The sequence below is a fragment of the Corvus moneduloides genome, chromosome 4 (genome assembly GCF_009650955.1).
Source record: "Corvus moneduloides isolate bCorMon1 chromosome 4, bCorMon1.pri, whole genome shotgun sequence".
Taxonomy (NCBI): domain Eukaryota; kingdom Metazoa; phylum Chordata; class Aves; order Passeriformes; family Corvidae; genus Corvus; species Corvus moneduloides.
The window spans coordinates 20,282,776-20,305,820 of record NC_045479.1 but is presented as its reverse complement, the minus strand read 5'-3'; the positions used below and the strand labels follow the sequence as shown (position 1 = coordinate 20,305,820).

General features: G+C 40.8%; 2 protein-coding genes across 7 annotated transcripts in view; one reads left to right on the top strand and one right to left on the bottom strand.

Annotated features, from left to right (window-relative positions):
* Positions 1-377: 377 nt before the first annotated feature.
* C4H12orf45 (chromosome 4 C12orf45 homolog) lies at positions 378-4,548 on the bottom strand. 2 transcript variants are annotated; one of them, XM_032107470.1, is made up of 4 exons: positions 4,453-4,548; positions 3,679-3,765; positions 2,569-2,705; positions 378-1,372 (listed from the first exon to the last, which is right to left on the bottom strand). In XM_032107470.1, the coding sequence occupies exons 1-4, from the start codon at positions 4,520-4,522 to the stop codon at positions 1,187-1,189; spliced, it is 480 nt and encodes a 159-aa protein (XP_031963361.1). In that variant the 5' UTR covers positions 4,523-4,548; the 3' UTR covers positions 378-1,186. The 2 variants fall into 2 exon arrangements, with proteins under 2 accessions (XP_031963361.1, XP_031963362.1); XM_032107471.1 differs by having other exon boundaries at positions 2,638-2,705.
* Positions 4,549-7,740: 3,192 nt separating this feature from the next.
* The window catches only part of SLC41A2 (solute carrier family 41 member 2), a 65,041-nt gene continuing 49,736 nt past the window's right edge, over positions 7,741-23,045 (top strand). For 2 of the 5 annotated variants that reach the window (XM_032105906.1, XM_032105907.1), the window contains exons 1-6: positions 7,741-7,914; positions 11,533-11,614; positions 14,098-14,829; positions 16,049-16,156; positions 20,894-20,965; positions 21,769-21,913. In XM_032105906.1, the coding sequence (XP_031961797.1) occupies positions 14,275-14,829; positions 16,049-16,156; positions 20,894-20,965; positions 21,769-21,913 (880 nt within the window). In that variant the 5' untranslated portion in view covers positions 7,741-7,914; positions 11,533-11,614; positions 14,098-14,274. Of the gene's footprint in view, positions 7,915-11,532; positions 11,615-11,808; positions 11,893-14,097; positions 14,830-16,048; positions 16,157-20,893; positions 20,966-21,768; positions 21,914-23,045 lie in introns of all 5 variants that reach the window. The other 3 variants (XR_004239618.1, XR_004239616.1, XR_004239617.1) reach the window with 3 other exon arrangements.

Genomic DNA, 23,045 nt, shown 5'->3' with positions numbered 1-23,045 from the left:
AAAGAAAGACCAGAATCCTTGTTATTTCTTACCGGAAATATTACAGAAACAGATATTAAAACTAGAACTTTAAGTATGGGATTCAAAATAAATTCTATAAATAACTGCAGGTTTCAAGTCAAATATTAAGTTTAATATTTGAGCAAATACAGCATAGAAAAATTTTACTTTAATGGTGTAGAAAATAGAAAGTTCCTTTAAGAAACAGTGACATCCAGGAGCATGACAGATACTTCTGAAATGCAAACTGATCTGTGAAGTAAATGCAACAGCCCAAACCATTGTAATTAGATCAATCTGAGGTAAGTATGAATGAGACACACTGTCACAGATTCTGGTTTCACAATTGTGTCAAGCCAAATTAAGCACAGGCCAGCTGAAAATTCACCTCTTTATCCTTCTGAAAATGACGGATGTTAACAAAATGGAGATTGGAAATGTGGCAGGGAAATTGGGGGATGAAAAGTGTAGCTTAAAGCTATCGTGACACCTCAGAGGCAGACTTGATCCTTTGAGTATGGAAGGTATTTGCACCACATGAGCCTGTAACCCTCCCGAGCTGGTGTGGAGCTCAGTGCAGGCACACAGGGTAAGCAATCCTCTGCTGAACTCTCTCATCATGGCTGTCCTTACCCAGGCTGGCTCAGCTAGAAACGAGCTCAGCCACTGCTCCAGTGCTCAGCAGTCACCGTCAGGAATGCAATGCAGACATACCTCTGGGGTACTTAAGGATCATGTTTAATATTGAAGATAGTGTACATAGCACTTCACAGGACATGGAATATAAAACGAAAGCTTTTTTCCTAGCTAAGTCTCTCTTGCCCTTGAAGCAAAAACTTCTTCTATCAATCATCCTATAAAAAAAAAAAGTCTTTCTTCAATAAAGGAACAGAACAAGAGTTTTAACTTTCAAGTGCCCCTTACGCTAGCTGTTTTCTTAGTGTAATCTACTATGAAGTCCACTTCCCTGTTATTTGATGAATCAAATCACACTTAATTCTTCAGAAATCCAGCCTCCCACAGTCATGAGTGGATTCTGAACTCTCCAGAATCCAAATCTATAGCATTTCACAGGATCCTGAGAGATGCTGCACTGGGAAACAAGGTGGTTTTAAGGGCCAACTCTTCAAAGTGAGAAAACACGATTTGGTTGCTTTGGAGTTTTTTAAAGAAAAATAAAATGGCTTTACTCATTCTCTTTGCTGTCCAAAATTTCTATTTTGCCCTTTTCTCCCTTTTGTTTAGGAAACTTAATGTTGTCTATTGTCACTTCATCTGTTACAGCATCATCTTCATCAGATTCTGAGTCATCTTCTGAAGTCAGCAACTCTTCATCTGTATCAGAATCACTCAGTTCAACTACAGCCACATTCTGGAAAAAAAAGATCTTGGTTAACACATTACATATACTATTTATATATATATATACACACATACATATATATACATACATATATATACACACACACGATAGCACTTCTATCACTGGAGTAAAACATAAGGCAAACACACTGAACAGCCTGCTACCATAAGAAAACCACAGTCACAATAAAAAAGACCTCTGGGTTTTCCTAGGATTATGATGAATATCATGAAGAGATTCCTAAATATTTAAATTGCAATTTATATTGGCCTATAGCAAATCTAAGGCCATATTTATATCACTATCCAAGAAAGAACTGAGTGCATAGCTGATCTCAGATTGTCAAAATCAGGTATTTAAACTGATGAGAAGCAGGCATCAATACCACTTTTCAGTAAAAAATTTAATTGAAACCATTTAGTGCATACAGGGTCATGACAAATACACAGACACACACACACACACATATATATATATTTATCAATATAGTTCACATCTTATAATGTAATAGTACTCAGGGCACTACAACTAGTCTAAAACAGCAAGTAGTTTAAACCACCAGTATACTTTTTGAAGTGATCTCCTATATCCATATACAGAGCCATGATTTTTGAGGTCTGCTTAGCCAGAAGGCACTTGGCTGGACCATGCACATATATCACCTTTCTTATATAAGCATGTGGCTGCAGCACTTCAATTAAAACCAGAAAGAAAATATTTATGTTACTGTAAATAAATAGACAAATACCAGCAACAAAGGATCACAACAACACTAACAACTTTTCTAAACCCAAGATCTAGTCAGTCCTAAAAATAATGACAGAGCAGAGCTGAAAGCCAGTAATTACACTCACACTAAAGCCTCCTGTTAAGCCTTACTAAGCCTCATATTGTCCAGTTGCTAAACCAAATTACCTATGAGACTTTTAAAATACAATTTGTGACTTTTGATTCAGAGTTGTTGATTCAAAAGCATGTCTTATTCTGTTCTTAAACTACTTTATCCCCAGTGATTAAATTCTGCAAGTATGAAAACCAGGATGTAAATTTCAACCAAATAAGCATCCTTATTATATATAAGTTTTGAATTAGCAGATCACAGACTATGGTAAAGACTTCACTTTATCTATCATATTACTCATTCTAAGATCGAGGAGTTATTTTAATCCCATCTAAATTTATGTTAAAATAAAAAGCGTATTTACCATTTCTATAACTTTTTCTGTTTCACTGTCTAGATGTTCAATATCAAACTGATGAGCTGGTGCTGTTACCATCTTTCTCTTGAGCTCATCGTTTGCCTGGGCCATCTGTGGTAAAAAGCTCTGTACTCGGTCCAAAACTGAAAAAAAACCAATTATCACATTTATATAAAAAAGTTAAAGAGATGCCCATTAGTGTTCACATTTATACCTCAGAAATGAGCCTTTAAACAGATTCCATTTCAACTGTAATTTCCAGCCATCTACAATAATTAAGTATAGACTGAAGGCCTCAAAGAAGATGGAAAAATTAGCTGTAGCAGATGCCATGATAGACTAATGAAAGGTCTACACAATTGACTAAAGAAATTTTGAAATTAAGATGGTGGGAGAGAGACGGAAACTCCAGGCTGAAGTATAAAGCACTTATCCTCTACAGCTCAGCGGGACTTCACAAGAATTTTAAGGTAATCAATGCAATTAGGAGAATCACACTCCTATGCCTTCCACAGAGGAAGACAGTATTTTCACCTCCAGAGTTTCTTCAAATAAACTGCTCCACACATGGAGATGAGCCAAACAGTTTGCTTTCTTTGAGAAGAGGTACTATTCCAGGTGAGCTCCACAAAAGGAAACAGGTATAATCTACCTTTGAAACACTGTCATCTTTGTAGAGACTTTTATCTAACAAAGAATTTGATGTAACAATCTTTTTTAATTTCAGCTCGATCACAAAGCAGAGAACAAAATAAGTTGACAGGAATCCTTTTTAAATTAAATGCTTTTATACAACAAATATATCATACTGACAAATTACTTCTAAAAAGAAATAAGAAGCCCAAGGAACAACTCTGCACTGGGAAAGAACAATCTGTCCCTAAAACTTAGAGCTGTAATGCCTAGCATTGCAAAATCTAATTTTTGCAGCAGCAGCACTTACATGACTCACCAGTGGGACATGGAACTGTAATGGGAGGAGGACCTACCACCTGTAGACACTGAACACAAGAGCTTCTCCCTTTACCTATGCAAGGAAAGCACTGAAGCCAAAGTTCTGTCACAAATGTTACCTACTACTTGACACAGTTACAGTACAAGCTCCTCCTTACTTACCACTGCTCCTTGGCAATTTAACCGTCTGTAAAGTTGTGGTCTTGTTGCTGCTACATTTTGAATTGATCAGCAAAATGTCTTCCAGCCCTGCAAACAAACAAGTAAGTATTGCAGTGCTTAAGCTGACAAGTTCTCCGTAATTGTCATCTGCTTTTGGAAGAAATACTGCGCTACAGGGGCCACAGCTCTCACCCTGCAGGTCACCTTTTACACACTCCTTAAGTTTAAGCTAAAGTTCCTTAAGCTGTTTTTGAGCCAAAGATTGATTAACCGAGAGTTATAACGCATAGAAAAACTACCTGCAACACCCCACAGCAAGGCATGGTGCGGTGGGAGCTGAGGCGTGCCTGCCGCACCGATTTAAATCCCTCCCCTCATCTGCGTGGTGCCAATGCCCTCCGCTATCTGAGGGCAGCAGCAGCGCCGCAAAACCCAAACGATGCCAGGGAATTCGGCATTAATTAGCCACATTAATCCTTATGACCACCAACGGAGCCTTCCGCCCGGTATCATTAACTAAAGCGAAGCGTTCTGTTTTTTAAACTTTTTTTCTGGTCTTATAAAAACGTTGTTACGACTGCCCATCGTTTAACGTGGATTTCCCCGCTTATTTACTTCGCGTTACCACAGCCCTGCCTGGGAAAGCAGCTCTTCAATGCACGCGGGATGCAATCACGAGTGGATCACCAGCAGCCCGGCAGCCTGACGAACCCCTCCCTTGGGCTGCCTGCCCGAGCCGAGCCTCCGCTCGCTGGTGGCCGCTGCCGGACTCACCTGGTCGGCGCCCCACGTCCAGCAGCTCCCGGGAGGCTGCCGGCCCCGCCGCCCCGCCGGGCCCCGCCATGCGCCCGCCGGCACGGAAGTGGAGCGGCCCACGCCCTAGGCGGCGGCGCGGGGCGCGCCCCCTACCGGACGGGAGGAGCTCGGCGGCGTGAGGGGCCGGCAGTGCCGCCCGCAGCCGGGCGCGACAGCGGGGGCAGCGCGCCGCGGAGACCGTCATGAAACGATTTAAACCTTCTGAAATCCAACAAGGGCAACTGCAGGGCCCTGCGCCCGGGGAGGAATAACCCCGCTACAGGATGGGGGCCGACCTGCTGGGAAGCAGCTCTTCTCTGCAGAGAAGGACCTGGGGGTCCTGGTGGACAACGAGCTGTCCATGAGCCAGCAGCGAGCCCTGGGGGCAAGGAGGTCCGTGGTGTCCTGGGGTGCATTAGGAAGATCATTGCCAGCAGGTCAAGGCTGGTGATCCTGCTCCGCTGCTCAGCCCTGGTGAGGCACCTCTGGAGTGCTGTGTCCAGTTCTGCGTGCCTCAATACGAGAGGGACATGGAGCAGGTCCAGCAGAGGCAACAACGATGATTAAGAGACTGAAGCATCTTTTTAAAAGGAAAGGCTGAGAGAGCTGGAGGCCTGTTCAACCTCAAGAAGAGATGACTGAGAGAAGACCTCGTCAATGTACATAAGTATGTAAAGGGAGGGTGACAAGAGGATGGAGCCAGGCTCTGCTCAGTGGTGCCAAGCAATAGGACAAGAGACAACGGGGAGAAACTGATGCACAGGAAGTTCCACCTGAACATGAGGAAGAAATTCTTTACTGTGCAGTGAGCACACACTGGAACAGGTTGCCCAGAGAGAGTGTGGAGTTTCCCATACTGGAGATATTCAAGAACTGTTTGGACACAATTCTGTGCAAAGTGCTCAAGGACAAGCCAGCTTAAGCAGAGAGGTTGGACCAGATGATCCACTATGCTCCCTTCCAACCTGACTGATTCTGTGATTTGGCACAAAAAGTCCATCCCTTCACCTGGAAGAGCCATGAGCATGTGGAACCAAGCTGCCAGCAGGTAACGTCACCTGAACGCCTGCCAGTAGTTGCTTATCTCTGAAAACTTGCCCATTTTCATTTTCAGAGTTTGACAAATGAATCTAAAATTAAATATCAGAGCCTGAGGGAGTTTTAGTCATCCTTTGGAAAAGAAACTTACACAACCACCAAGTTCAGCTGACACTGGCCAACCTGTTATTCAGGATTTGTTCCTCAGTTTATGTCCTTATCTGTTCTGCAGCTTCTGTCCTTTCACATCTAGACAGTGTGAAAACTGCAAAAAGAAAACTGAATGGTTCATAGGAAACAAGATGGGAAGCCCAAGACGAAAATGAGAAAAAATAGTAATCAGGTAAGTGGTGTTTATAGGCTCTCATTGCAAAGAACACAGGAAAAAACCCAACCACACAATCACCCAGATTCCAGTCTCTTGGAATAAACATGAATAAGAAGCAAACCTTCTGCAAGGCCTCAAGCAAGAGACCACCTTGCTGTTTTCCTGACAGACTGGCCCAAACAAGTGTCCTGTGTCACTTCCTCAGCCCACCCACAGTGCCAGCTGCATTCCACTGAATTTGCTACCTGGTTTTCACCTTTCTACCCAACTATGCTCCAGAATTTCCATTTTCCAGAAAAATCCCATTGCTAGCTTTAATGACTGAAAAATCTTGAGGGCTGAGGTTTTTGCCTTGGGCCTCAAAAGTGAGTCTTTCTGAATTTGTACGCAACCCAAAATAATAGTGTGTGAACCTCAAATAATATATTTCATCCATGGGTATTACGTGATTTCCATGGAGGGCAGGGCGTAATGCTGTCAAGGAACCTGCAGTAGGGAGTGATGAAGTGATTGCCCAAGATAACCAGACAAGCAATTAGAAAAGCCAGAAACAGCACCCTCAGGTGCTATTCCCAAACCTCAGGTTTACAGTCTAACCTGTTGACAACAGAAGCAGACGTGATCTTTATCTGATTTGTAAGGCGGCCCAATTAAGTATCCATGCTGTGTAACACCTGAGCACACACAAAGCATGGATATATACAGTTCCTACAAGGATAGGGAAGCAACAGCTCTGTAGCCCAAATCCTCAATAAATTCAGGCTTGAGACAGCTGAATTAATAGCTCCGAGCTTTGGGCTGCTTCATTCATTTAAGGTGGTATCGACTTGAGTGTTCAAGCTGATGCTGTAAGTTTCACTCTTGTAGTGCAGAATGTTTTGGCCCCACTCCTGCAAATGCATTTCCCTGTGCTTAAGCTTCTGCTATTCCACACATCCCCACCACACCTAGCTCCAGTTTATGGCAGGTACTTGGTGATTTGCCCGTGCTGTCTTTTTTTTCTCTCTGTAGACATGAAAAGGGATGCTGTAGGCTCAGCTGCTGTCACCGTCATTAAATCTTCTCTTTTCATCCTCTTTTTTCCTTTCTTCTCTTTCACCTTCCTGTTAAGGCATCCTTCACCACTTCAAAGTGTTGAGCAACAACTGAGGAATAAAACTAGTAATGCACAAAACTAGAAATGCACAAATTTAGCTGGCTTGACTGTTTTGATGTATTAATATAAAGTGTTTCTCAGCACAGGAGTCCAGCAAGGCCTTGGCTCCATACTTAGTTAAACAGAGGCAGCTGATGTCATGGAGTAACTCACAGACTTACACATTGTGTGCAAGGTGTACAACCTAGCTGGGCAAGAACATGGATATTCCAACTGGCCCTAACACTTAAAAAAATGGGATTCCCGAGGAAGCTGCTTTTAGCCAGCTGGCAGAAAAGAGCGGCAATGTCCTGGTAGCTGGCAGTCAGGAGTCAAACGGCGACCCGTGCTCTTGTCGCCAAGAAAGCTTCTGCGAGTGGAAGCAAAGGCACCGCCACCGCCGGCTCCGCCCGGGGAGCGCCCTGGAGCCCCACTCCCCAGTGCTTTGTCTCCCCCGGCTGCGGGGCACCGGCCGGGCCCTTGCGGAGGCAGCGAGCCGGGGGTGCAGCTTCGCCCCCCGCTACCGCCGAGGGGCGGGGGGATGGCGCAGCGGCAAGGGGACGCCGGCGGGTCCCGCAGCGGGCAGCGGATGTCAGGCAGCGAGGGCTCCCCCAGGGGCCGGACTGCGAGGGACCGCAGGCACGGCACGGCGCCCCGTCCCGTCCCGTCCCGTCCCGTCCCGTCCCACGGGCGGCGCGGGGCGGCGGCGCTCGGCTCCTCCCTCCCTCCCCCGCCCGGCGGCGGCTCGGAGCGGCCGGTGGCGGCGGCGGCGGCTCTGCGCATCACGGGCCACATCATCGCGGGGGCCGCCCGCTTCCGCGCCTGCTCAGTGGCGGCGGCGCTCACCTAGCGCGGAGCTGTCACCGCCGCCGGGCTGCTCCCTCCCCGCCGCAGCGATGGAGCGCGACCCCGCGACGCTGCCGGCACCGCTCTCGCGCAGGTGAGGGGAGGGCGCGGCCCGAGGGGGCGGCGCGGGGAGCGAGGGCAGAGGGACCGGGCGGGCCGGGGACCTGCCGCTCCGGGCCGGGGGAGGCGGCGGGGGCGTGGGCGGGAAAGTTTCCTGGCGAGTGGCGGAGCCCCCCGAGCGCCGCGCCGGCCCGCCCCGATGCCGGGGTGCCCAGGGCTGGGGGGCTCTCGGTGCCGCCCGCCTCCCGCCCCGGCCGGTGTTCCCCGGGTGCCGCGGGGCTCGTCTTCCCCGTGCTGCGGGCCCCGACACTCCAGCCCGCCCTTGTCCCGCACCCCGCAGGCACCCCCCGGCGCCGGGCGGGCTCCGCTGCTCGCCGGCCGGGCCGATGTCCTGCGTCCGGAGCGCGGATGCTGCCTCGCGTTTGGCCGCCCGCGCCCCGGTACTCTGCGCTCCTCAGAGCCCCACAGCGGGTATTCATCATGTGCGCGTAATTATGCACTGCTCCAGGTAGCCTGGACAATGAGCCTTTTCTTTGGTTTCTCTGTGCCTGCACAAGACCTGCCCAACATTCCCAGTAGCCCCTATTCCGTGGCACTTTTTACGTCCGTATGTGCAGGCAGTTCTGTTCCCACCTTTGCACCCATAAAAACGTGCCAGACTCTGTCACCGTAGATGCAGTGCTAGACAAGCATGAAACCTCTGCCTGAACAGCACAGGTACAGACTTCAACCATCGCGTCTTCTTTGTTTACAAGCATTGTAAATTAACGTGTGATGGTACATTTATTCTCTTTCCATGCTTTTCTGCCAAAACATAGGAGCTTTTTGTGATTTATTTCACTTTACTTTCTACTCTCTCATTAATTCTCCATGAAGTTCAGGTTGTAGTTGTCTATTTCTTTACTGTCAGTGAATGTTATAATTTCTGCTTCCCCCAGCCCATTGTCCAGGGTATAGTTGTGTATCTTCTTCACTCACATTTGAATCCAGGTTATAGACAATGAAATAATTGTTAATCTTTAGGAAGAGACCTAGCAATGTTTAGCAGACATGCCTAGTTACCCTCACTTTAGCAGTTCAGCAATGTGGGTAAAAAGATGAGACCAGGTAGGATGACCTGTTCTGGCAGCATTCCCTACATCTGCTACCCTAAAGAGGTTGTGAAACTGGATCCATAAATATTGCAATATGCCTGGTAGACACTTCAGGAGGAAAAATAACAGCGTATCATTTTCTTTTCAAATACCTGTATGATATTATCCACAAAAAACAATGTGAAGTCTGTGTCCTAGTGCCTGAGTTAATAAGTAATTAATCTCTCCTTGGTGATGACAGTAGAGACCTGTAATCAGGATCCCAAAGAGTAGTTAGGATTCATCCTGGTAAGTATGTATCGGTTACTTAATCTAGAGGACTGTATTATCTCTTACATTTCATACTTTCTGACCTGCTTTTGGTGGGCTGAAGAATGTGATTTGCGTGGTATTTTTCATGCTGGTATTCCATTTGGGTCATTTTACAGCCAACCACATTTCACAGCCTTGCTGCTGTGTTTTGACTCTGTTTTGGTCTCTTCTAGATGAGTTGCTTTAAAGGTGCAGTCAAACCAAGTCTTTTTCTCACATCTGCTTTGCTCTTTCTTGGGGCCAAAATCGAAAGCTGCCGTGTTCAGGAAGTGGAATGCAGCAGTCTCAAACTTGTCTGAAAACTGACCCTGGGGCTGGCAGGTCTTACTGTCAAGAAGGCATCTGGAGGTTTTTTAATCTGGTTTTTCCCCTTTGTGATTTGTTTCTTTTGCTGTTAATTTAACCAGCAACTGCCGTACAATAAACACAGTTTACTTCGTAATACTTAAAAATGGTATGTAATGGTCTTATATCTGCCTCGCATACAACATTTGTTAATTTTCAGCATGTTTTACACTCTTTAACACTCAATATCTGGTATAAGTAATCTTGTACTTACTGGTTTCCGGATTCTCTGTAATGGTTAATGATAATACCACCTGTTTACTCTTTATAATGCTGAGGTGATATGATGTAGCTTTCCCTTTCTGCTGATATGCCCACTACACTAATGTAAATGATTAGCCATGGCTGTGATAAGGGTATCAGTGTGATACTGGCACTTGTATGTATATACAACACGATAGTGGAGAAGAAGCCATGCAGATCCCTGTATCACCTGTATTCTGAACTTCAAAAATGCCCCCAAAACCTCACATTTCCACCTTTACAGAATGTCAGAATTGCTGAGGTCAGAAAGAATCTCAGGAAATTTTCTATTCAGCCACCTCTGCTCAGTAGGGTCAAGAAGAACAGGTTGCTTGGGGCCGTGTCCAGTTTGGTTTCAAATATCACCAAGGATGAAGTCTCCAGAACCTGTTTGAACCGGTGGTAAAAACCCCCAGCTTTTTCTTATGTTTCAGTGCCATTTCCAGTGTTTCAATTTGTGCCTGCTACCTCTCATCTTTTCAGTGAGAAGAGTCTGGCGTCATCTCTGAAGACACAAAAAGAGTCTTTCAAGCTGGGGAATAATCCAGTTTCATCTTTGCTTATTATGGCAAAATATTAAAGTTCAGTGTTTCGTTAGCATTTCTTATTACTTTCCTGAATCCCCTTCCAAGGCTTGTTCTTGTCCTGAGAGGCATTTCTCAGACAGACATGTTTACACAATTGTATTTTATTGTGGACTGCCTAGAAGTGCAGTGCAGAGATTATTATTACTTTACAAGACCACCTGTAAAAAATGTTGGCAACTTTTAGGAAAAACAGGTTTCGACTGTGGTGTTATTTGCTTTGGGTCCTGTGAAAGCCCTCAGAATTATTTAGATAGATGTTATCTTTTGGTTCTGTTAGCCAAGCTCTGAAAGAAATTAGAAATTTCCCTAGACCTAGACTTTGATAAGTATTTGTTTTAGCCTGTCATAATGTTGACTCAACAGAAATTTCATGCTTGATTCTTCCTCCTTCCTGTTTTTTTAAAGGGTCTTAAAAGGTCATGATTTATTGTGTTCACGCTTTAAATGAATTGTTGGCAGTCTAATATCTATCTGATCAAATTTAGCTGTAGGACCCGGTCCCTTAATCCTGCTAATGCTAGATGTCCTTTAAACCAAGGGAAAGTATGGAAGAAGCATTTTCTTTCCCATGCTCTGGAGAACAGCATTATAGGTGTGTCTAAAACAATGTGGACAATTCTTTGGGCAATAGTGAAGAGAGTTCTTTGAGCTTCTTCCTGAGCAGTTTAATTTTTTTGATCATTTCATCTTTCTCAGATGAATCAAGCCAATCAAAGGTGAAGGATGGAAAAATGTGATCGTGATCAGGTGTTCAGTTTCATAGCTGAAGTACCTGAGATTTTTCTAAAGCAGCTTTGCATTTCCAAAAGTCAGCATCTCTCCCACCTTGTGCTCCTATTTTCTACAGCAATTATTTCTGCCTGACCATCATGTATACTGTTTCCATGTGTATTTTTTAAATTGCAGTGTGCATCAGTTGTATTTATCCTTACAGGTAAAATTGGCTTGCTCTCTGTTGGATTGCCAAGTGTCTCATTTTTCAGGAACATATCTTTGGCAAATGGCAGGATATGGCTGTATTTCCTATTTATGTTTACAAAGCTGGTTTTTTATGTTTGTGTATGCTTGCAGGACTGAGAGACAGAGAGAGGTGGGAAGTACACAGAATTGTCATGTGGTATAAAATGTATGAAGGAAAAGAACGAAATTAAATGTAAGTACTTATGAAACAATAAGGAAGAGGGAATTACTATTTTCATAGCTTGGGCATAGCTCATTATTTTGTCTGTAGGGACAAAGACAAGGTGCCCTTTCATTTCATATATAATATGCCAGATATGATAAATCTGAAGCTGCTTCCTGACTTCTCAAAGGATCTTTGTCTGTCTCTCTTTTTTTTTTTTTCAGTACTTCATCTTTTTCTGTAACCTCCAGATTATATGTCAAGAAACCAGAACCACTTATCTCCTCTTCCTACAGAGACTGGGAGAGGTATTTTTGAGATTTTAACTGCCTTTTCTTCATATGAATTACTTGAGCAGAGCTTGCTTCTTTAGCTCCCATATCTTTTCTAGACAACAACAACAACATAGGCATTTTTCTTGTCAATGATAAAGCTTCTGGGGAAGTTCTTGTTGTTCCTTAGAACAACATGAGCAACAAGGGTTGCTGCATCTTGTAGGTACAAAAAACCCCCTGAAAATACAGTAATTATTAACAGCCTGTAACTTAGGGTGAAAATATTGCATCAGATGACATTTAGAAAATTATTTTTGTTGGAACAGGTTTTTAGAAATCAATAGTTACATTTAGAAGGGTTTGTAGTTATCTTCTCTCTGTATGTTCTGAAGGAGCAATTACTCTTCAATCTATGCTATACTACACTATACTATTCCAACCTAAACAATTTTATGACTCTACATTTTTCAGTTTATCTTCTTAAATTCTCCTTTTCCAGCATTTATCATTAAGTTCACATTTTGTCATTCTAAGTCTTTGTGGTTGGAAAAATAGAAATGGCTGCCATCCAAACTGCTTTGTACTATTTTAACAGTTAGCCATCCATGCTAGCCTCTTCCTCCATTTGGAACGTGACCAAATCATTTTTCTGTTCCCTCTTTTTTTCTCTTTTAGGTACAATTTCTATTTGCTAATACTTTCTTATATTAAATGAAACCACAATCTTATCAAAGGATTTGTTTCTTAAAAAAACCCAAAATATAAAAACTGAAAAGGAGACCAATCCATATGTTACACAAGATATGGATAATTAACCCAAATATTTTTGGCCAGAGTTCCAGAGCAATGAATAATTTCTGTGAGTCACTGGTCTAGCACTCTGGTGATGCGACTGGAGGACATATGGGAGAAACTGCAATGAGAGCCAGACTCTGCCTTGTTAAAGCTGTCAGAAAATTTTCTCAATGCATTTTCCTGGGAGTGAAATGAAATCCTTCAATTTCTTCTTCTTGTTCTGTCTTTCTGTAGCACTTAACAGAGCACCGTTTCCACCTGTGGTTAGAGCTGCTCGGGGATAGCAGCAAAAATTGTTTTGTTATTCCTAATTAAAGTGTATGGAAACCAGAATTGAGGCCTAGGAGTTTTTTATGTACTGAAACTAAAAGGTTCAATGTAGCACAATCTGCTGCAGGGCAGCAAAAGATATTGCAGGAATCTTGGTTATTTAAATTCCTCAGTTGGTCTTGTGGCAAAAAAATTGCAGTTTCTTGCAAAACTTGGCTTCTTTCTAGATCAAGCCATAAATTCCATTGTCACTTTTAAAATACTCGTTTCTTGGTCAGAGCTCCCTTGGATAAAGCAAGTGGTAGAGGGAAAATCATCGTGTTGCTTCTGCGTCATCTCTTCACTCAAAAAGCCCAAATCAAATAGTTCTATGAGCAGCAGGAATTTTGAATTTGACTTGCTCTGGCCATAGAGGAGTGAGTTATCCTAGGTAATGTTTGAATATGCCTAACAGCAAAGGCACAAACTTGGTTCTCCTACAAGGCTGTTAGTTGCTAAAAGCTTTGGCATCTCCACTCACTGTAAAGTCTATCTAAAATTGCTCTTGAAATACTGGAGGACTTAAAAGCATTGAAACAGATGGAAGCGAAGTATAGGAATCATAAAAAATGATGATCATAGGATCATCCTCCTATGATTATAGGAGGCTGAATTTCTTAGGAAATGCGGATTAAAAGTCCTCCAGCTCTAGAATATTTTCATTTCCTGAAGCCTGTATAATGTTTCCACAACTTCGCATAGATACAAAGTCATGTGGAATTGTGTTATCCTACATCATGTTGGTGCAGTCTCCCTGACCTTTGTTTCTCTGGTTATGCTAATCATTTACTTGTATTTATGGAGTTTAGTAATAAATACCAAAGTCAGCAAAGCTTTGAGTCAAATTAGAACTGTTCTTTTAGTAAATTGCTGCGGTTATCACGTGAAGATTAAAGAAAAGGAAGGTGAAGTGGCTTCTGATAAAGGGAATGTGAAATGACTTGAGATTGTCAGTATATCATTGTTTAATTTCCTACCATGATGGAAATGTCAAAGTAGAAACAACTTCACCTTAAGTCATAGTAAAGAGAAAGGAGAAAAGATTGTGATCTGAAAAATCGAACCAATATCTTTTGTATTCTGTAGAGTTAAAATATTTTAAAAGTTAAATATATGCTTTCTACTTTTTTGCAGATTCAGTCTTGCTTATGGAATTGTTGAAGATCTGAGAGCAATGAAAAAACACTTTTCCATGCAGAAAAGGAACATTTTGGTCCACATGTAAGTGTGGTGCTTGAAGACTCACCTACAAGATTTCTTGGCTGACATCTGAAGAACAAAGTGCTTTTCAACCTGTACTTCTGTAGCACTATGACTAACTGGAAAGGCAGATCTACCATCTCCAAAACAAATAGCAAAGTCCATGACAGAGAAGGCTTTGTAAACTGGACTGTAAATCTTAATACAATTCAGTCTGATAAATTTTTGAGACTGCTTTTAAGTATGGTTCCTGTTGTTTACCAAATAAACCAAGAGGAAAAACACAAAAAGGTGCATGGTGTCTGGCAAGATGGATTGCAACCAGCAGGACACAATTTTAATGTCAGGTCAGAACAACACACAGAGTACCATCACTTCTCAGAACCAAGCTTTCATGGTAGCAATGGACACAGCCCATCTAGCTGTAGCCCTAAATATGATGATTTTACCAGTTATAATTACTGTGATGGCATGGATACTTCAGAAACAGATGCCATGTTGCAGGATGACACTCTCTCTAGTGACAGTAATGAAGATATCATCGTGGAAGGAAGAAGAAAACAACCCAAAGAATCAAGTAGTATTATGGCACTGCAGATACTCGTACCTTTTTTGCTAGCAGGATTCGGAACTGTTTCTGCTGGCATGGTTTTGGATATTGTACAGGTTGGTATTTGCTTTGGAAGATTCTTTTTTAACAGGTAGTCTGTGAGGTCTGTAGTTCTAATGTGACATTGTAGATGTCTGCAATATTGAGATGTAATTAGGTCTGCACGTGGTTCTGCTACTATGCACGCCTTATTTAAAAGGTTTGAAATAACCACAATATTTAAACAGAAATACAATACAGAAATTAATCTGTGTGGATTTTCCCCCCTTTTGTTTGGTTTTGCTTTGTTCAGCTTTAGGGATTTCTTTAGCTACACTTTTAAAGAGTTTACGAAGTTAATTAAAATAGGAGCAAGAGATGACAATCTTTGTCACTCAAAATCTTGAGAGAGTCAAGGAAGCTTGAACTTCAATCAGTTGCAATGAAAAGACACTTCATTACCTCAAGAAAAAGGAAAATAAAATTTGACATAGAAACTTTACTGCTTGTGGGCTATTTGACACCAGTCTGGTGCTTTGTTCATGTACATCTTACCAATTTATTCTTTGTACAGATGCTTTAATTGAATCCTTTTATTTTCATTAAATTAATCATTTAAATGATTGCAAATTCCTCAATACAAAGGCAATTTACAGCTTTGTTAGTTTAGTTAAAATTGGTAAATGATGACGAATTAAATACATGCGTTGACAAGACATACAAAGAAACACAGCACTTCGGTGCTGAGAACTTGGTGCTCAAAAAATTAAGAGTTTTCTTCTAAAAGTCTGGGTTTTGGAAAGCTGTGCTCTTGTAAATTTCACACAAAGGTAAAAGAATAAGGACAAGATTTTTTTACTTACAGGCTCTGTTAATATGACAATTGATTGATTCCTTGCTGGTTTTATGTGAGGTTTCTACACAGCTGGGGGAAAAGATGAAAATATTGAAAATTAAGAGCAGAATTCAAGAGCAGTCATAGTATCTGGGACTATTTTAAAGTCATGAAAAACAAATACTTCAAATTAATGACTTCTTTTTTTAACTGTGTTTATTTAAGGCCAGGTTTTGTATCTCTTGCTTATAGTCTTCTCATCTTTGAAGCAGTAATATGCAGTCATAAATCTGTTTTATCTAAATAGGTAACAGTTTTGACTTCAGATTTTAAGTCTAATATAAAACGATTACATTTTTTTAGCTGGCTAAGTTATGATTTACAGAATTTTTTTGCATACTTTGTGGATGGTCTAAAGAGAACTTTTCAATTAAATGTTTCCCACTGTATACTTTGTATAGCACTGGGATGTGTTCAAGAATGTTACTGAAGTCTTTATCTTGGTTCCTGCACTTCTTGGTCTCAAAGGAAATTTGGAAATGACCTTGGCATCCCGGCTGTCAACTGCTGTAAGTAACTTTCTCTTCCTTTTTACTCTTCAGATACATGTTTAAAATATTTCAAAAAGGAAAAAAAATCTTTGAGGCACAGGTATTTTTTTATGAATTAATATTATTTTATGAATTAATCTGGCTGTTATGGGGCAGTTTAAATCTGTTATTAAGTTGGCAAAGTTAAAAAGGTGACCCTTGTCTCCATACATTGAAACTTCACTTCTTAAGTCTCTTCCTACTCATCATTCAGAACAGACAAAGTAGATTTTTGAGATTTACAGGTGTATTGTGTAAGGTTGAGAGATCTCTTTGACCTTGAGGGATTTTGAATAGTCTAAGAAAACGTTTTTCTAAAGACTGTGTGTTTGGCACCAAAATAAAGCATTGGTGACGTTGCTATTCGAGACCTCTTTTGATCAAACTGCAGGAAACTTTTTTTTTTCAGCTTTCTGGCTAAATAGATTTATTTATTTTTGTTGTGCTGAGGTTGTTTTGGGTTTTTTTGTGTCTGCTTATTTTTTGTGTGTGTCAACACTGTAATGTAGCAGTAACTAAGTTTTTTCTGTGTGTTCTTTCTCATGTATTTCTTATAGCTGTTTTTTACATTTCAGGGGATATTCTACCCCTTCATTTTTCTAGTCTAAGTAAGCCAGATTGCCTTCTTGTATATCTTTTGTGTGTGTGTGAATAATCAGTCTAATAACGTGGCTAGACTATTTCTGATAGCTGCACTGGGTATCTCTAAGACTGCCTAAGGCAGTGCTTCAGTTCTCCAGCAAGGTCCCCACTCTCTGCCTCTTCCTACTTGAATGAATTTTTCTAGTACGTCTGGTCAAAGGTGTACAGAACTCCAGATGAGATTTTACTATGTCTTTGTAGAATATTGCTCTTGAAACTTTCTAGGGTTTTATGTACTTACTTGCCTGGAAGGGTCAGGTCTAGACCTCTCAGTCACTTTGTGATCAATGACTGTCCTTTTATTTATGCCTTTGTTCATTTCCAGCTGTCACTCCCATCTTCTGGCAGAAATATTATTAGTCTATAAGTGCATGACCTTGCATTTCTCCTGTTGAATTTTATGTTTTTTGCTGCTGTAACCCTCAAGGACATTCAGTTTTTGTATGTTACTACAATGCTTTGTATTGACAAGGTCTGCTGGTGTTCCATCATTAATAAATGTCATTGCCACATTATATTGAGTTGTTGCCTGAATGCATACTGTGATGGACAGAGCCTTGGCAGTCCTGTGAAGGTTTGCTTGTGTCATGCCCATTACAGAAATTGATTACTTTCATACATAAGAATTGATATGTTCTATTGTATCTCTATCAACATCATCCTTAGCCATTCAGTCTTGTTTTCTGTTTGATTGCTCTTGCTTTTCTGAGTATTCTTACTGTTCCTTAACAGCATTTTGTGTTTAAACTTTACTGCCTTTACTGTCAGGCATGAATGCTTTTTTCTATTAGTTTACCTTTTGATTTTTGTTGACGTGTTGCTTAATTTGTTTCTGACTAGTACAGTTCATAGCCTGAGGATTAAAAATGCTTGTATTGCATAGTGAAAAATATACCAAGTCCAAGATGTACCAGTGCCTTACTGAAGGCTTAAGAGAAAGAAGGTCAGAATATGCTTCACCACTTCTGCTTCAGTTAATGTGATCTTTAATTCTTTGTCTCAGTTGAGCTTATGACCTTTGCCAGATCACAAATCCAGAACTTGTCTGGGTCAGTCCATTGCTGAATTCCCAACCCTCACCAGTGCCATCACATATGTGAACATCACAGCTCTCAGGGAACGTTTGGAAAAGGGTCACGCAGACCCTTTTTCTGCACTGTGACTCCTGACCTTGGTTCTTACTATCCATCAGCTCTTACTACAACAGGAGTCAATCCCCCTCTCATGCACACAGATGAAGGACACTGGAGTTTCCACAGCACAGGCTGCATGTCCAGTGGGTAAACCAAAGTTGGCATCATGAGTTTCAGGCCACTCTCCCCAGCCCAAAATGGCACTCTTAAAAGTATCCCAGTAACAGTGATAACATGATCTGTACATTAAGGATGCACTAAATGTATTCTTCAACATGTAGATATCTCGAATGTGGTTTTTCAGAGGCAGTTTGGCCATTTGAACCCCAAGCTCTACCAAGACTCAAACAATTCAATACTGAGAAGGCTTAGTTTGAGGAGTGTTACCAGTGCCTCTTACCAGTGTCATTAAGCCTCACCAAGACATAAATCGGCTGATGCTTCAGACATTTTTATTCAAGCATGCCATGAAGGCTTCCTGTCATCCCAGTACCAGAAATTGCCATTGGTCTGCCTTGGCTAAATCTGGCTGCCCACCAGACATTTGTTTTTAAAGTAAATGCAAGACTGTGCCCCTGTGACCAGCTTTACCTTTTGAAGAGGAAATTTCTGACATGAGTTCAGCATTGCAGTTAATTCATGCCCTGCTTGCTCACTTAGCTTGTAATTGCATCTGAATTTGCAGACACGTCTGTGCTCTTGGGGCTGTAAACTAATTATCTTTACTTTATTTTTAGTTATGTGGTCAGTCAAAGAGTAGTGTCTTCTTAGCAAGTTTCTTACCCATAGTACATCTGGTTTCAAGTGTTGTCTGGTCACTTTCATTCATCTTGTTGCCCAAATTTCTCCTTTAGCTGCTTCTTACTGGTCATTCACACTTTCCCATCCACTTTAGAATCAGTTATTTCACTAAATCTGTCTCAAGACTGTGTTTTTCATCTGCCTCCGGGCATACTACTTTGGTGTTAGTGTAAACTCTCCATACCCTGGCAATCTTACTGCCTACTGTTTTTAAAACATTAATTTTTATCCCACCAGAAGTTACTTCATATGTAGAATACCGACAACAAAGAGCAAAAAGGTGCTTCTGGAGATTTACCTCTGTAAACCCTTCTCCCTCTGCCCGCTGCTGTGCTGGCATAACTGTGGGAGGTGCCCTGAGGTCAACTGTCCATTCAAGCACAATACTTATATTGTGGTTTGTGTCCTTCAGTTCTTCAGCTTTGTTCTGTTCTCTGGGTCATTCTCATTGTCTCAATTCACATTGCTGTCCTTTCTCTCTATTCCTGTTTCATTTTTAAAGAGCAACAACAAAAAAATACCCCAAAAAATGACTCATAACCAACCCCAAAACACTACTTATTCAGTCCTGTAAACTTGTGCAGACTCTTGTTCTGGCTGTGTGTTATCAGGGTTAGGCATTAGCAGTGTGATTTTACAAACCTTTTGTTTAGGTCCATCTATTTCACAGTGTCACAATAAACTTGATCCCAGTTTGTGGAAATCTGCAGCTGCAAGGAGTGGTCCTGCTCTTTCTCCCTACCAAACCCTGAGAGCACTTGTGCATGGTTGCATGGTTGGATGTAATGGATCAGATCATTTCATAGCAGATAACCCCTTTTTGCTCCCTGGAAAAAGTGTTTTCCATCAAACCAGCAGATTTATGTTGCCGTGAACTTTCTGATGGAGCTGGTGGATCTGGTTCAAGAAAGAAAATGTGAATATGTAGGTGACAGCAGGGGAAGGAAGAGCTGTGGCATTTGGCAGTAGCTCACCTTTAGGCCAGATTAAGCACTTTGCAAGATTACTTTTTAAAACAGTGATACTGTTAAATAATACTGTTAATTTTTTTGGATACTTTTCCAAAACTTTTTCAAAGGAGAGAAAAAGTGAAACTCTGCCATTTTGTTCATTGAACATTTATATACTTAAGAAGGGTGCAGAGGAGATCATTATCAGTAGTTCCTGAAACAACTGTTTTTCTACTTAATGGACGTATTTGCAGAGCTTTGACTGTAGTTTGAACATTATAAAATATTTATAGTGTGATTAAAATAAAGTGTCTTATTATATTTCTGTTTTTAAATTAGCATTTCTTTTAATACTTTGTTCCTTGCAAGTCACTACTATCACAAAATGAAACAAAATGGAAAAGAAATTGAATTGAAATCTACTGAAAAGAAATTATCAAAAGATGAAAAATATAAGCATGAAGTCCTTCTGTTTTTTGAGAAGTATGTTATCTTATAAATTGGTATTGTATGGGAAAAGCCACTAAAATTTATGCTCAACACGTAAAAAATTATAAGTCTGTTATCTCAAAAAGAAAGTTATTTTAAACACAGTCATACTGCAGTGGTTTGTATTGTTTGTCAGATCTTGTCCTCTAACTCAAAAAAAAAGGCAAAAGTAGGAAATATAAGTATATATACATACATATATCTACTTTTAAATTTCTTAGAATAACTTACTTGCTATCTTTCAGCTACTACCTTAATACTGGACTTACATCATTTGTAGCATCTGAGATCTCTAGCTGTATTGCATAAATGAAAAGTTAGAACGCTAAACAGTATTGGATTTTAGCATTTTTTATTTTCAGAATTTAAGTGCCATAGAAACAAGCTCAGTCTAAAGGGATCTTCCAGCCACTGATCTAATCCCTGGTGGTGCTTGGACGTTACAGGAATGTAGGTGGATGGTATATCTTGCAGAGCAAGCTAATGTTAAACAAGTTACTATGTAAAACTGCATCAAGTTTAGCTGCTTTTGGAAAGATACTGTAAGTATGATTTAAAATCAAAAGCAATGTTTGACTTTTTAAAAATATAGCTTGTTTTTAATCAAAATGTTTTACTTCATTAGCTGAATTATTTGTGGGCAATTTCAAATAATACCATTTTAAACCCAAATGTCTGAATTTCTTTTCTAATTTTGATAGGTAAATATTGGAAAAATGGATTCTCCCATTGAGAAATGGAACCTAATAATTGGCAATTTGGCCTTAAAGCAGGTAAATATAATGGGTTTATTTGATTAATTCTTGTAAGTGAGGGAAGTTATTGAAAAAGTTTAATCACAAACATTGGTAAGTATGGAGATGAACAGTGTTAATGGGAAACTAGCTCTACTACACTGGCTCTTCTCTAAAAAAATGTGAGCTTATATTTATTAGAAGATGTAAAGTCTTATTTTTGACTGTACCAAGGGTATATTTCCTTTATAATTTTTTCTGGGAAAGGATCTGAGGATGATTAGAGAAAAATTTCGGATTTGGCAAAACCTTTTAAATCTGACCTTTCAAATGTTTCTAGTACTGATTTTGCGTTGGATTCAATGTTTAAAGGAAGTGTGTGATAGAGCTTTTGGATAAAAACCAATATTTTAAATAGCTGGGTCATTTGAGGAAAAGTGTGCATGTCCTTCAAAGCAGTTGTTTCTTAAGATTGAGAGCTATGTCTTATTCAGAAGTTACAATGTAACACGCTCAAAAATTAGGTTAAATATTTATGTTGTGACTTCACTACTTTAAGTGGTTTAGAAGCTTCTTAAGGAATTGGCTTCTCGTAAATCCTGAACTCCTCTCCCTGATTTTACTTTTGCTATTCTGCAGTATGACAAATGCTGGTAAAGCCTTTTCTGCTGGTCTAAGATTTTTCTTAATTATCCAAAGTTGTCATCCTCTCTACAAAATGGATGAGCATGCTTCTGTTATACCTGGCATGTTAATGTAGGTAGGAGGAAAGGCTAACAGAAAATGATTCTGTGGTCCTTCTAAGTCTGTCAATTGTTTTAAGAATTTGCTTTCTTTTCCAGGTTCAGGCAACAGTAGTTGGTTTTCTGGCAGCAGTGGCAGCAGTTATATTGGGCTGGATTCCAGAGGGCAAATACCGCTTTGATCACTCAGTCCTTTTGTGTTCTAGCAGTGTAGCAACTGCCTTCATAGCTTCCCTTTTACAAGGTAAAGGGGGTATATGTGCTACTTTTTGCAGTTATTTATTTTTCTGTGGATGCTGAATGTGTATATGTTGATATTCCTTCAAAATTGAAATCCAGTCAGGAATAATACATCTGCAAACCAGCTGAGGATAAGATGCCCTTTTGCAGTTTCCATATAGGTGGGCATATTGCATTCCTCTCCTGTCACAGTCTTTGGAAAGCTTTTGATTGTCATGACCTCCTGAACATATCTAAGCAAAAAAGTATTGGTTTTAGATTTCACTTAATATGATGGAGAACTTTTCCCCCTGCTTTCTATATTCATTAATGTACGAAATATATTCTTAGTACTTAGCAGGTAACACTTATTTATAATTAAACTCAGGTGATCCTGGATGTTAGCTTAGCGGAATTCAAAGTTCCAGGTTGCCCATGCTGCTTGTGTGTTAGTTTGTGCTCTGCTTTGTGTCTGAAGTGAACAATTAGGCTCATTATTTGAAGGGTTTGGACCAAGTTCAAGTCCAGCTCTACAAACAGTGGCAGTGACTGTCTGGAGCAATATGGCATGATGAATTTAATATTCTCTTCCTAATTGTCAGGAAACATTTAACCATAAAAGATTGTACTTAATGGGTGTGAAGGGGAGCAGGAAAGTACCTCTACTTGTGACATGTTCTTAATGAAAATACAGTCAGCAGTCTTAAGAATAGTAAGTCAAGTAAAATGCGTAACTTCCTTGTTTTACTGCTTTGATATGCTTACTTATGTGGAAAATACAAAATTGTTGAAGTTTTGCATGGAATTAAGAGCACACGTTTTCTAGTGACTAGAAAGTCACTGAGTTTGATCATGTGCAGAATTAAGGGCAGCAAGAGAACTGGGAAACGAGTGCATTTTCTACACTTCCCATGTATGATTTGGACATGAGGAGAAACTTTGGTTTTTGTCCTGGTGATGGGCCAGTGCAGGAAATTACTTTCTAAGCTTCGTTCTCCTACACATGAACCAGGCGCTTGTGAAATATTGTGATCTTACAGGATCATTGCAGTTCTTTCTTTTGAGAATTTCCTGGTGTATAACTCCTTAGTCAGTTTCTCTGAAAGTGAACTCTTAATGTAGCTACCATACATGATATAACATAAAGGATGGCATAT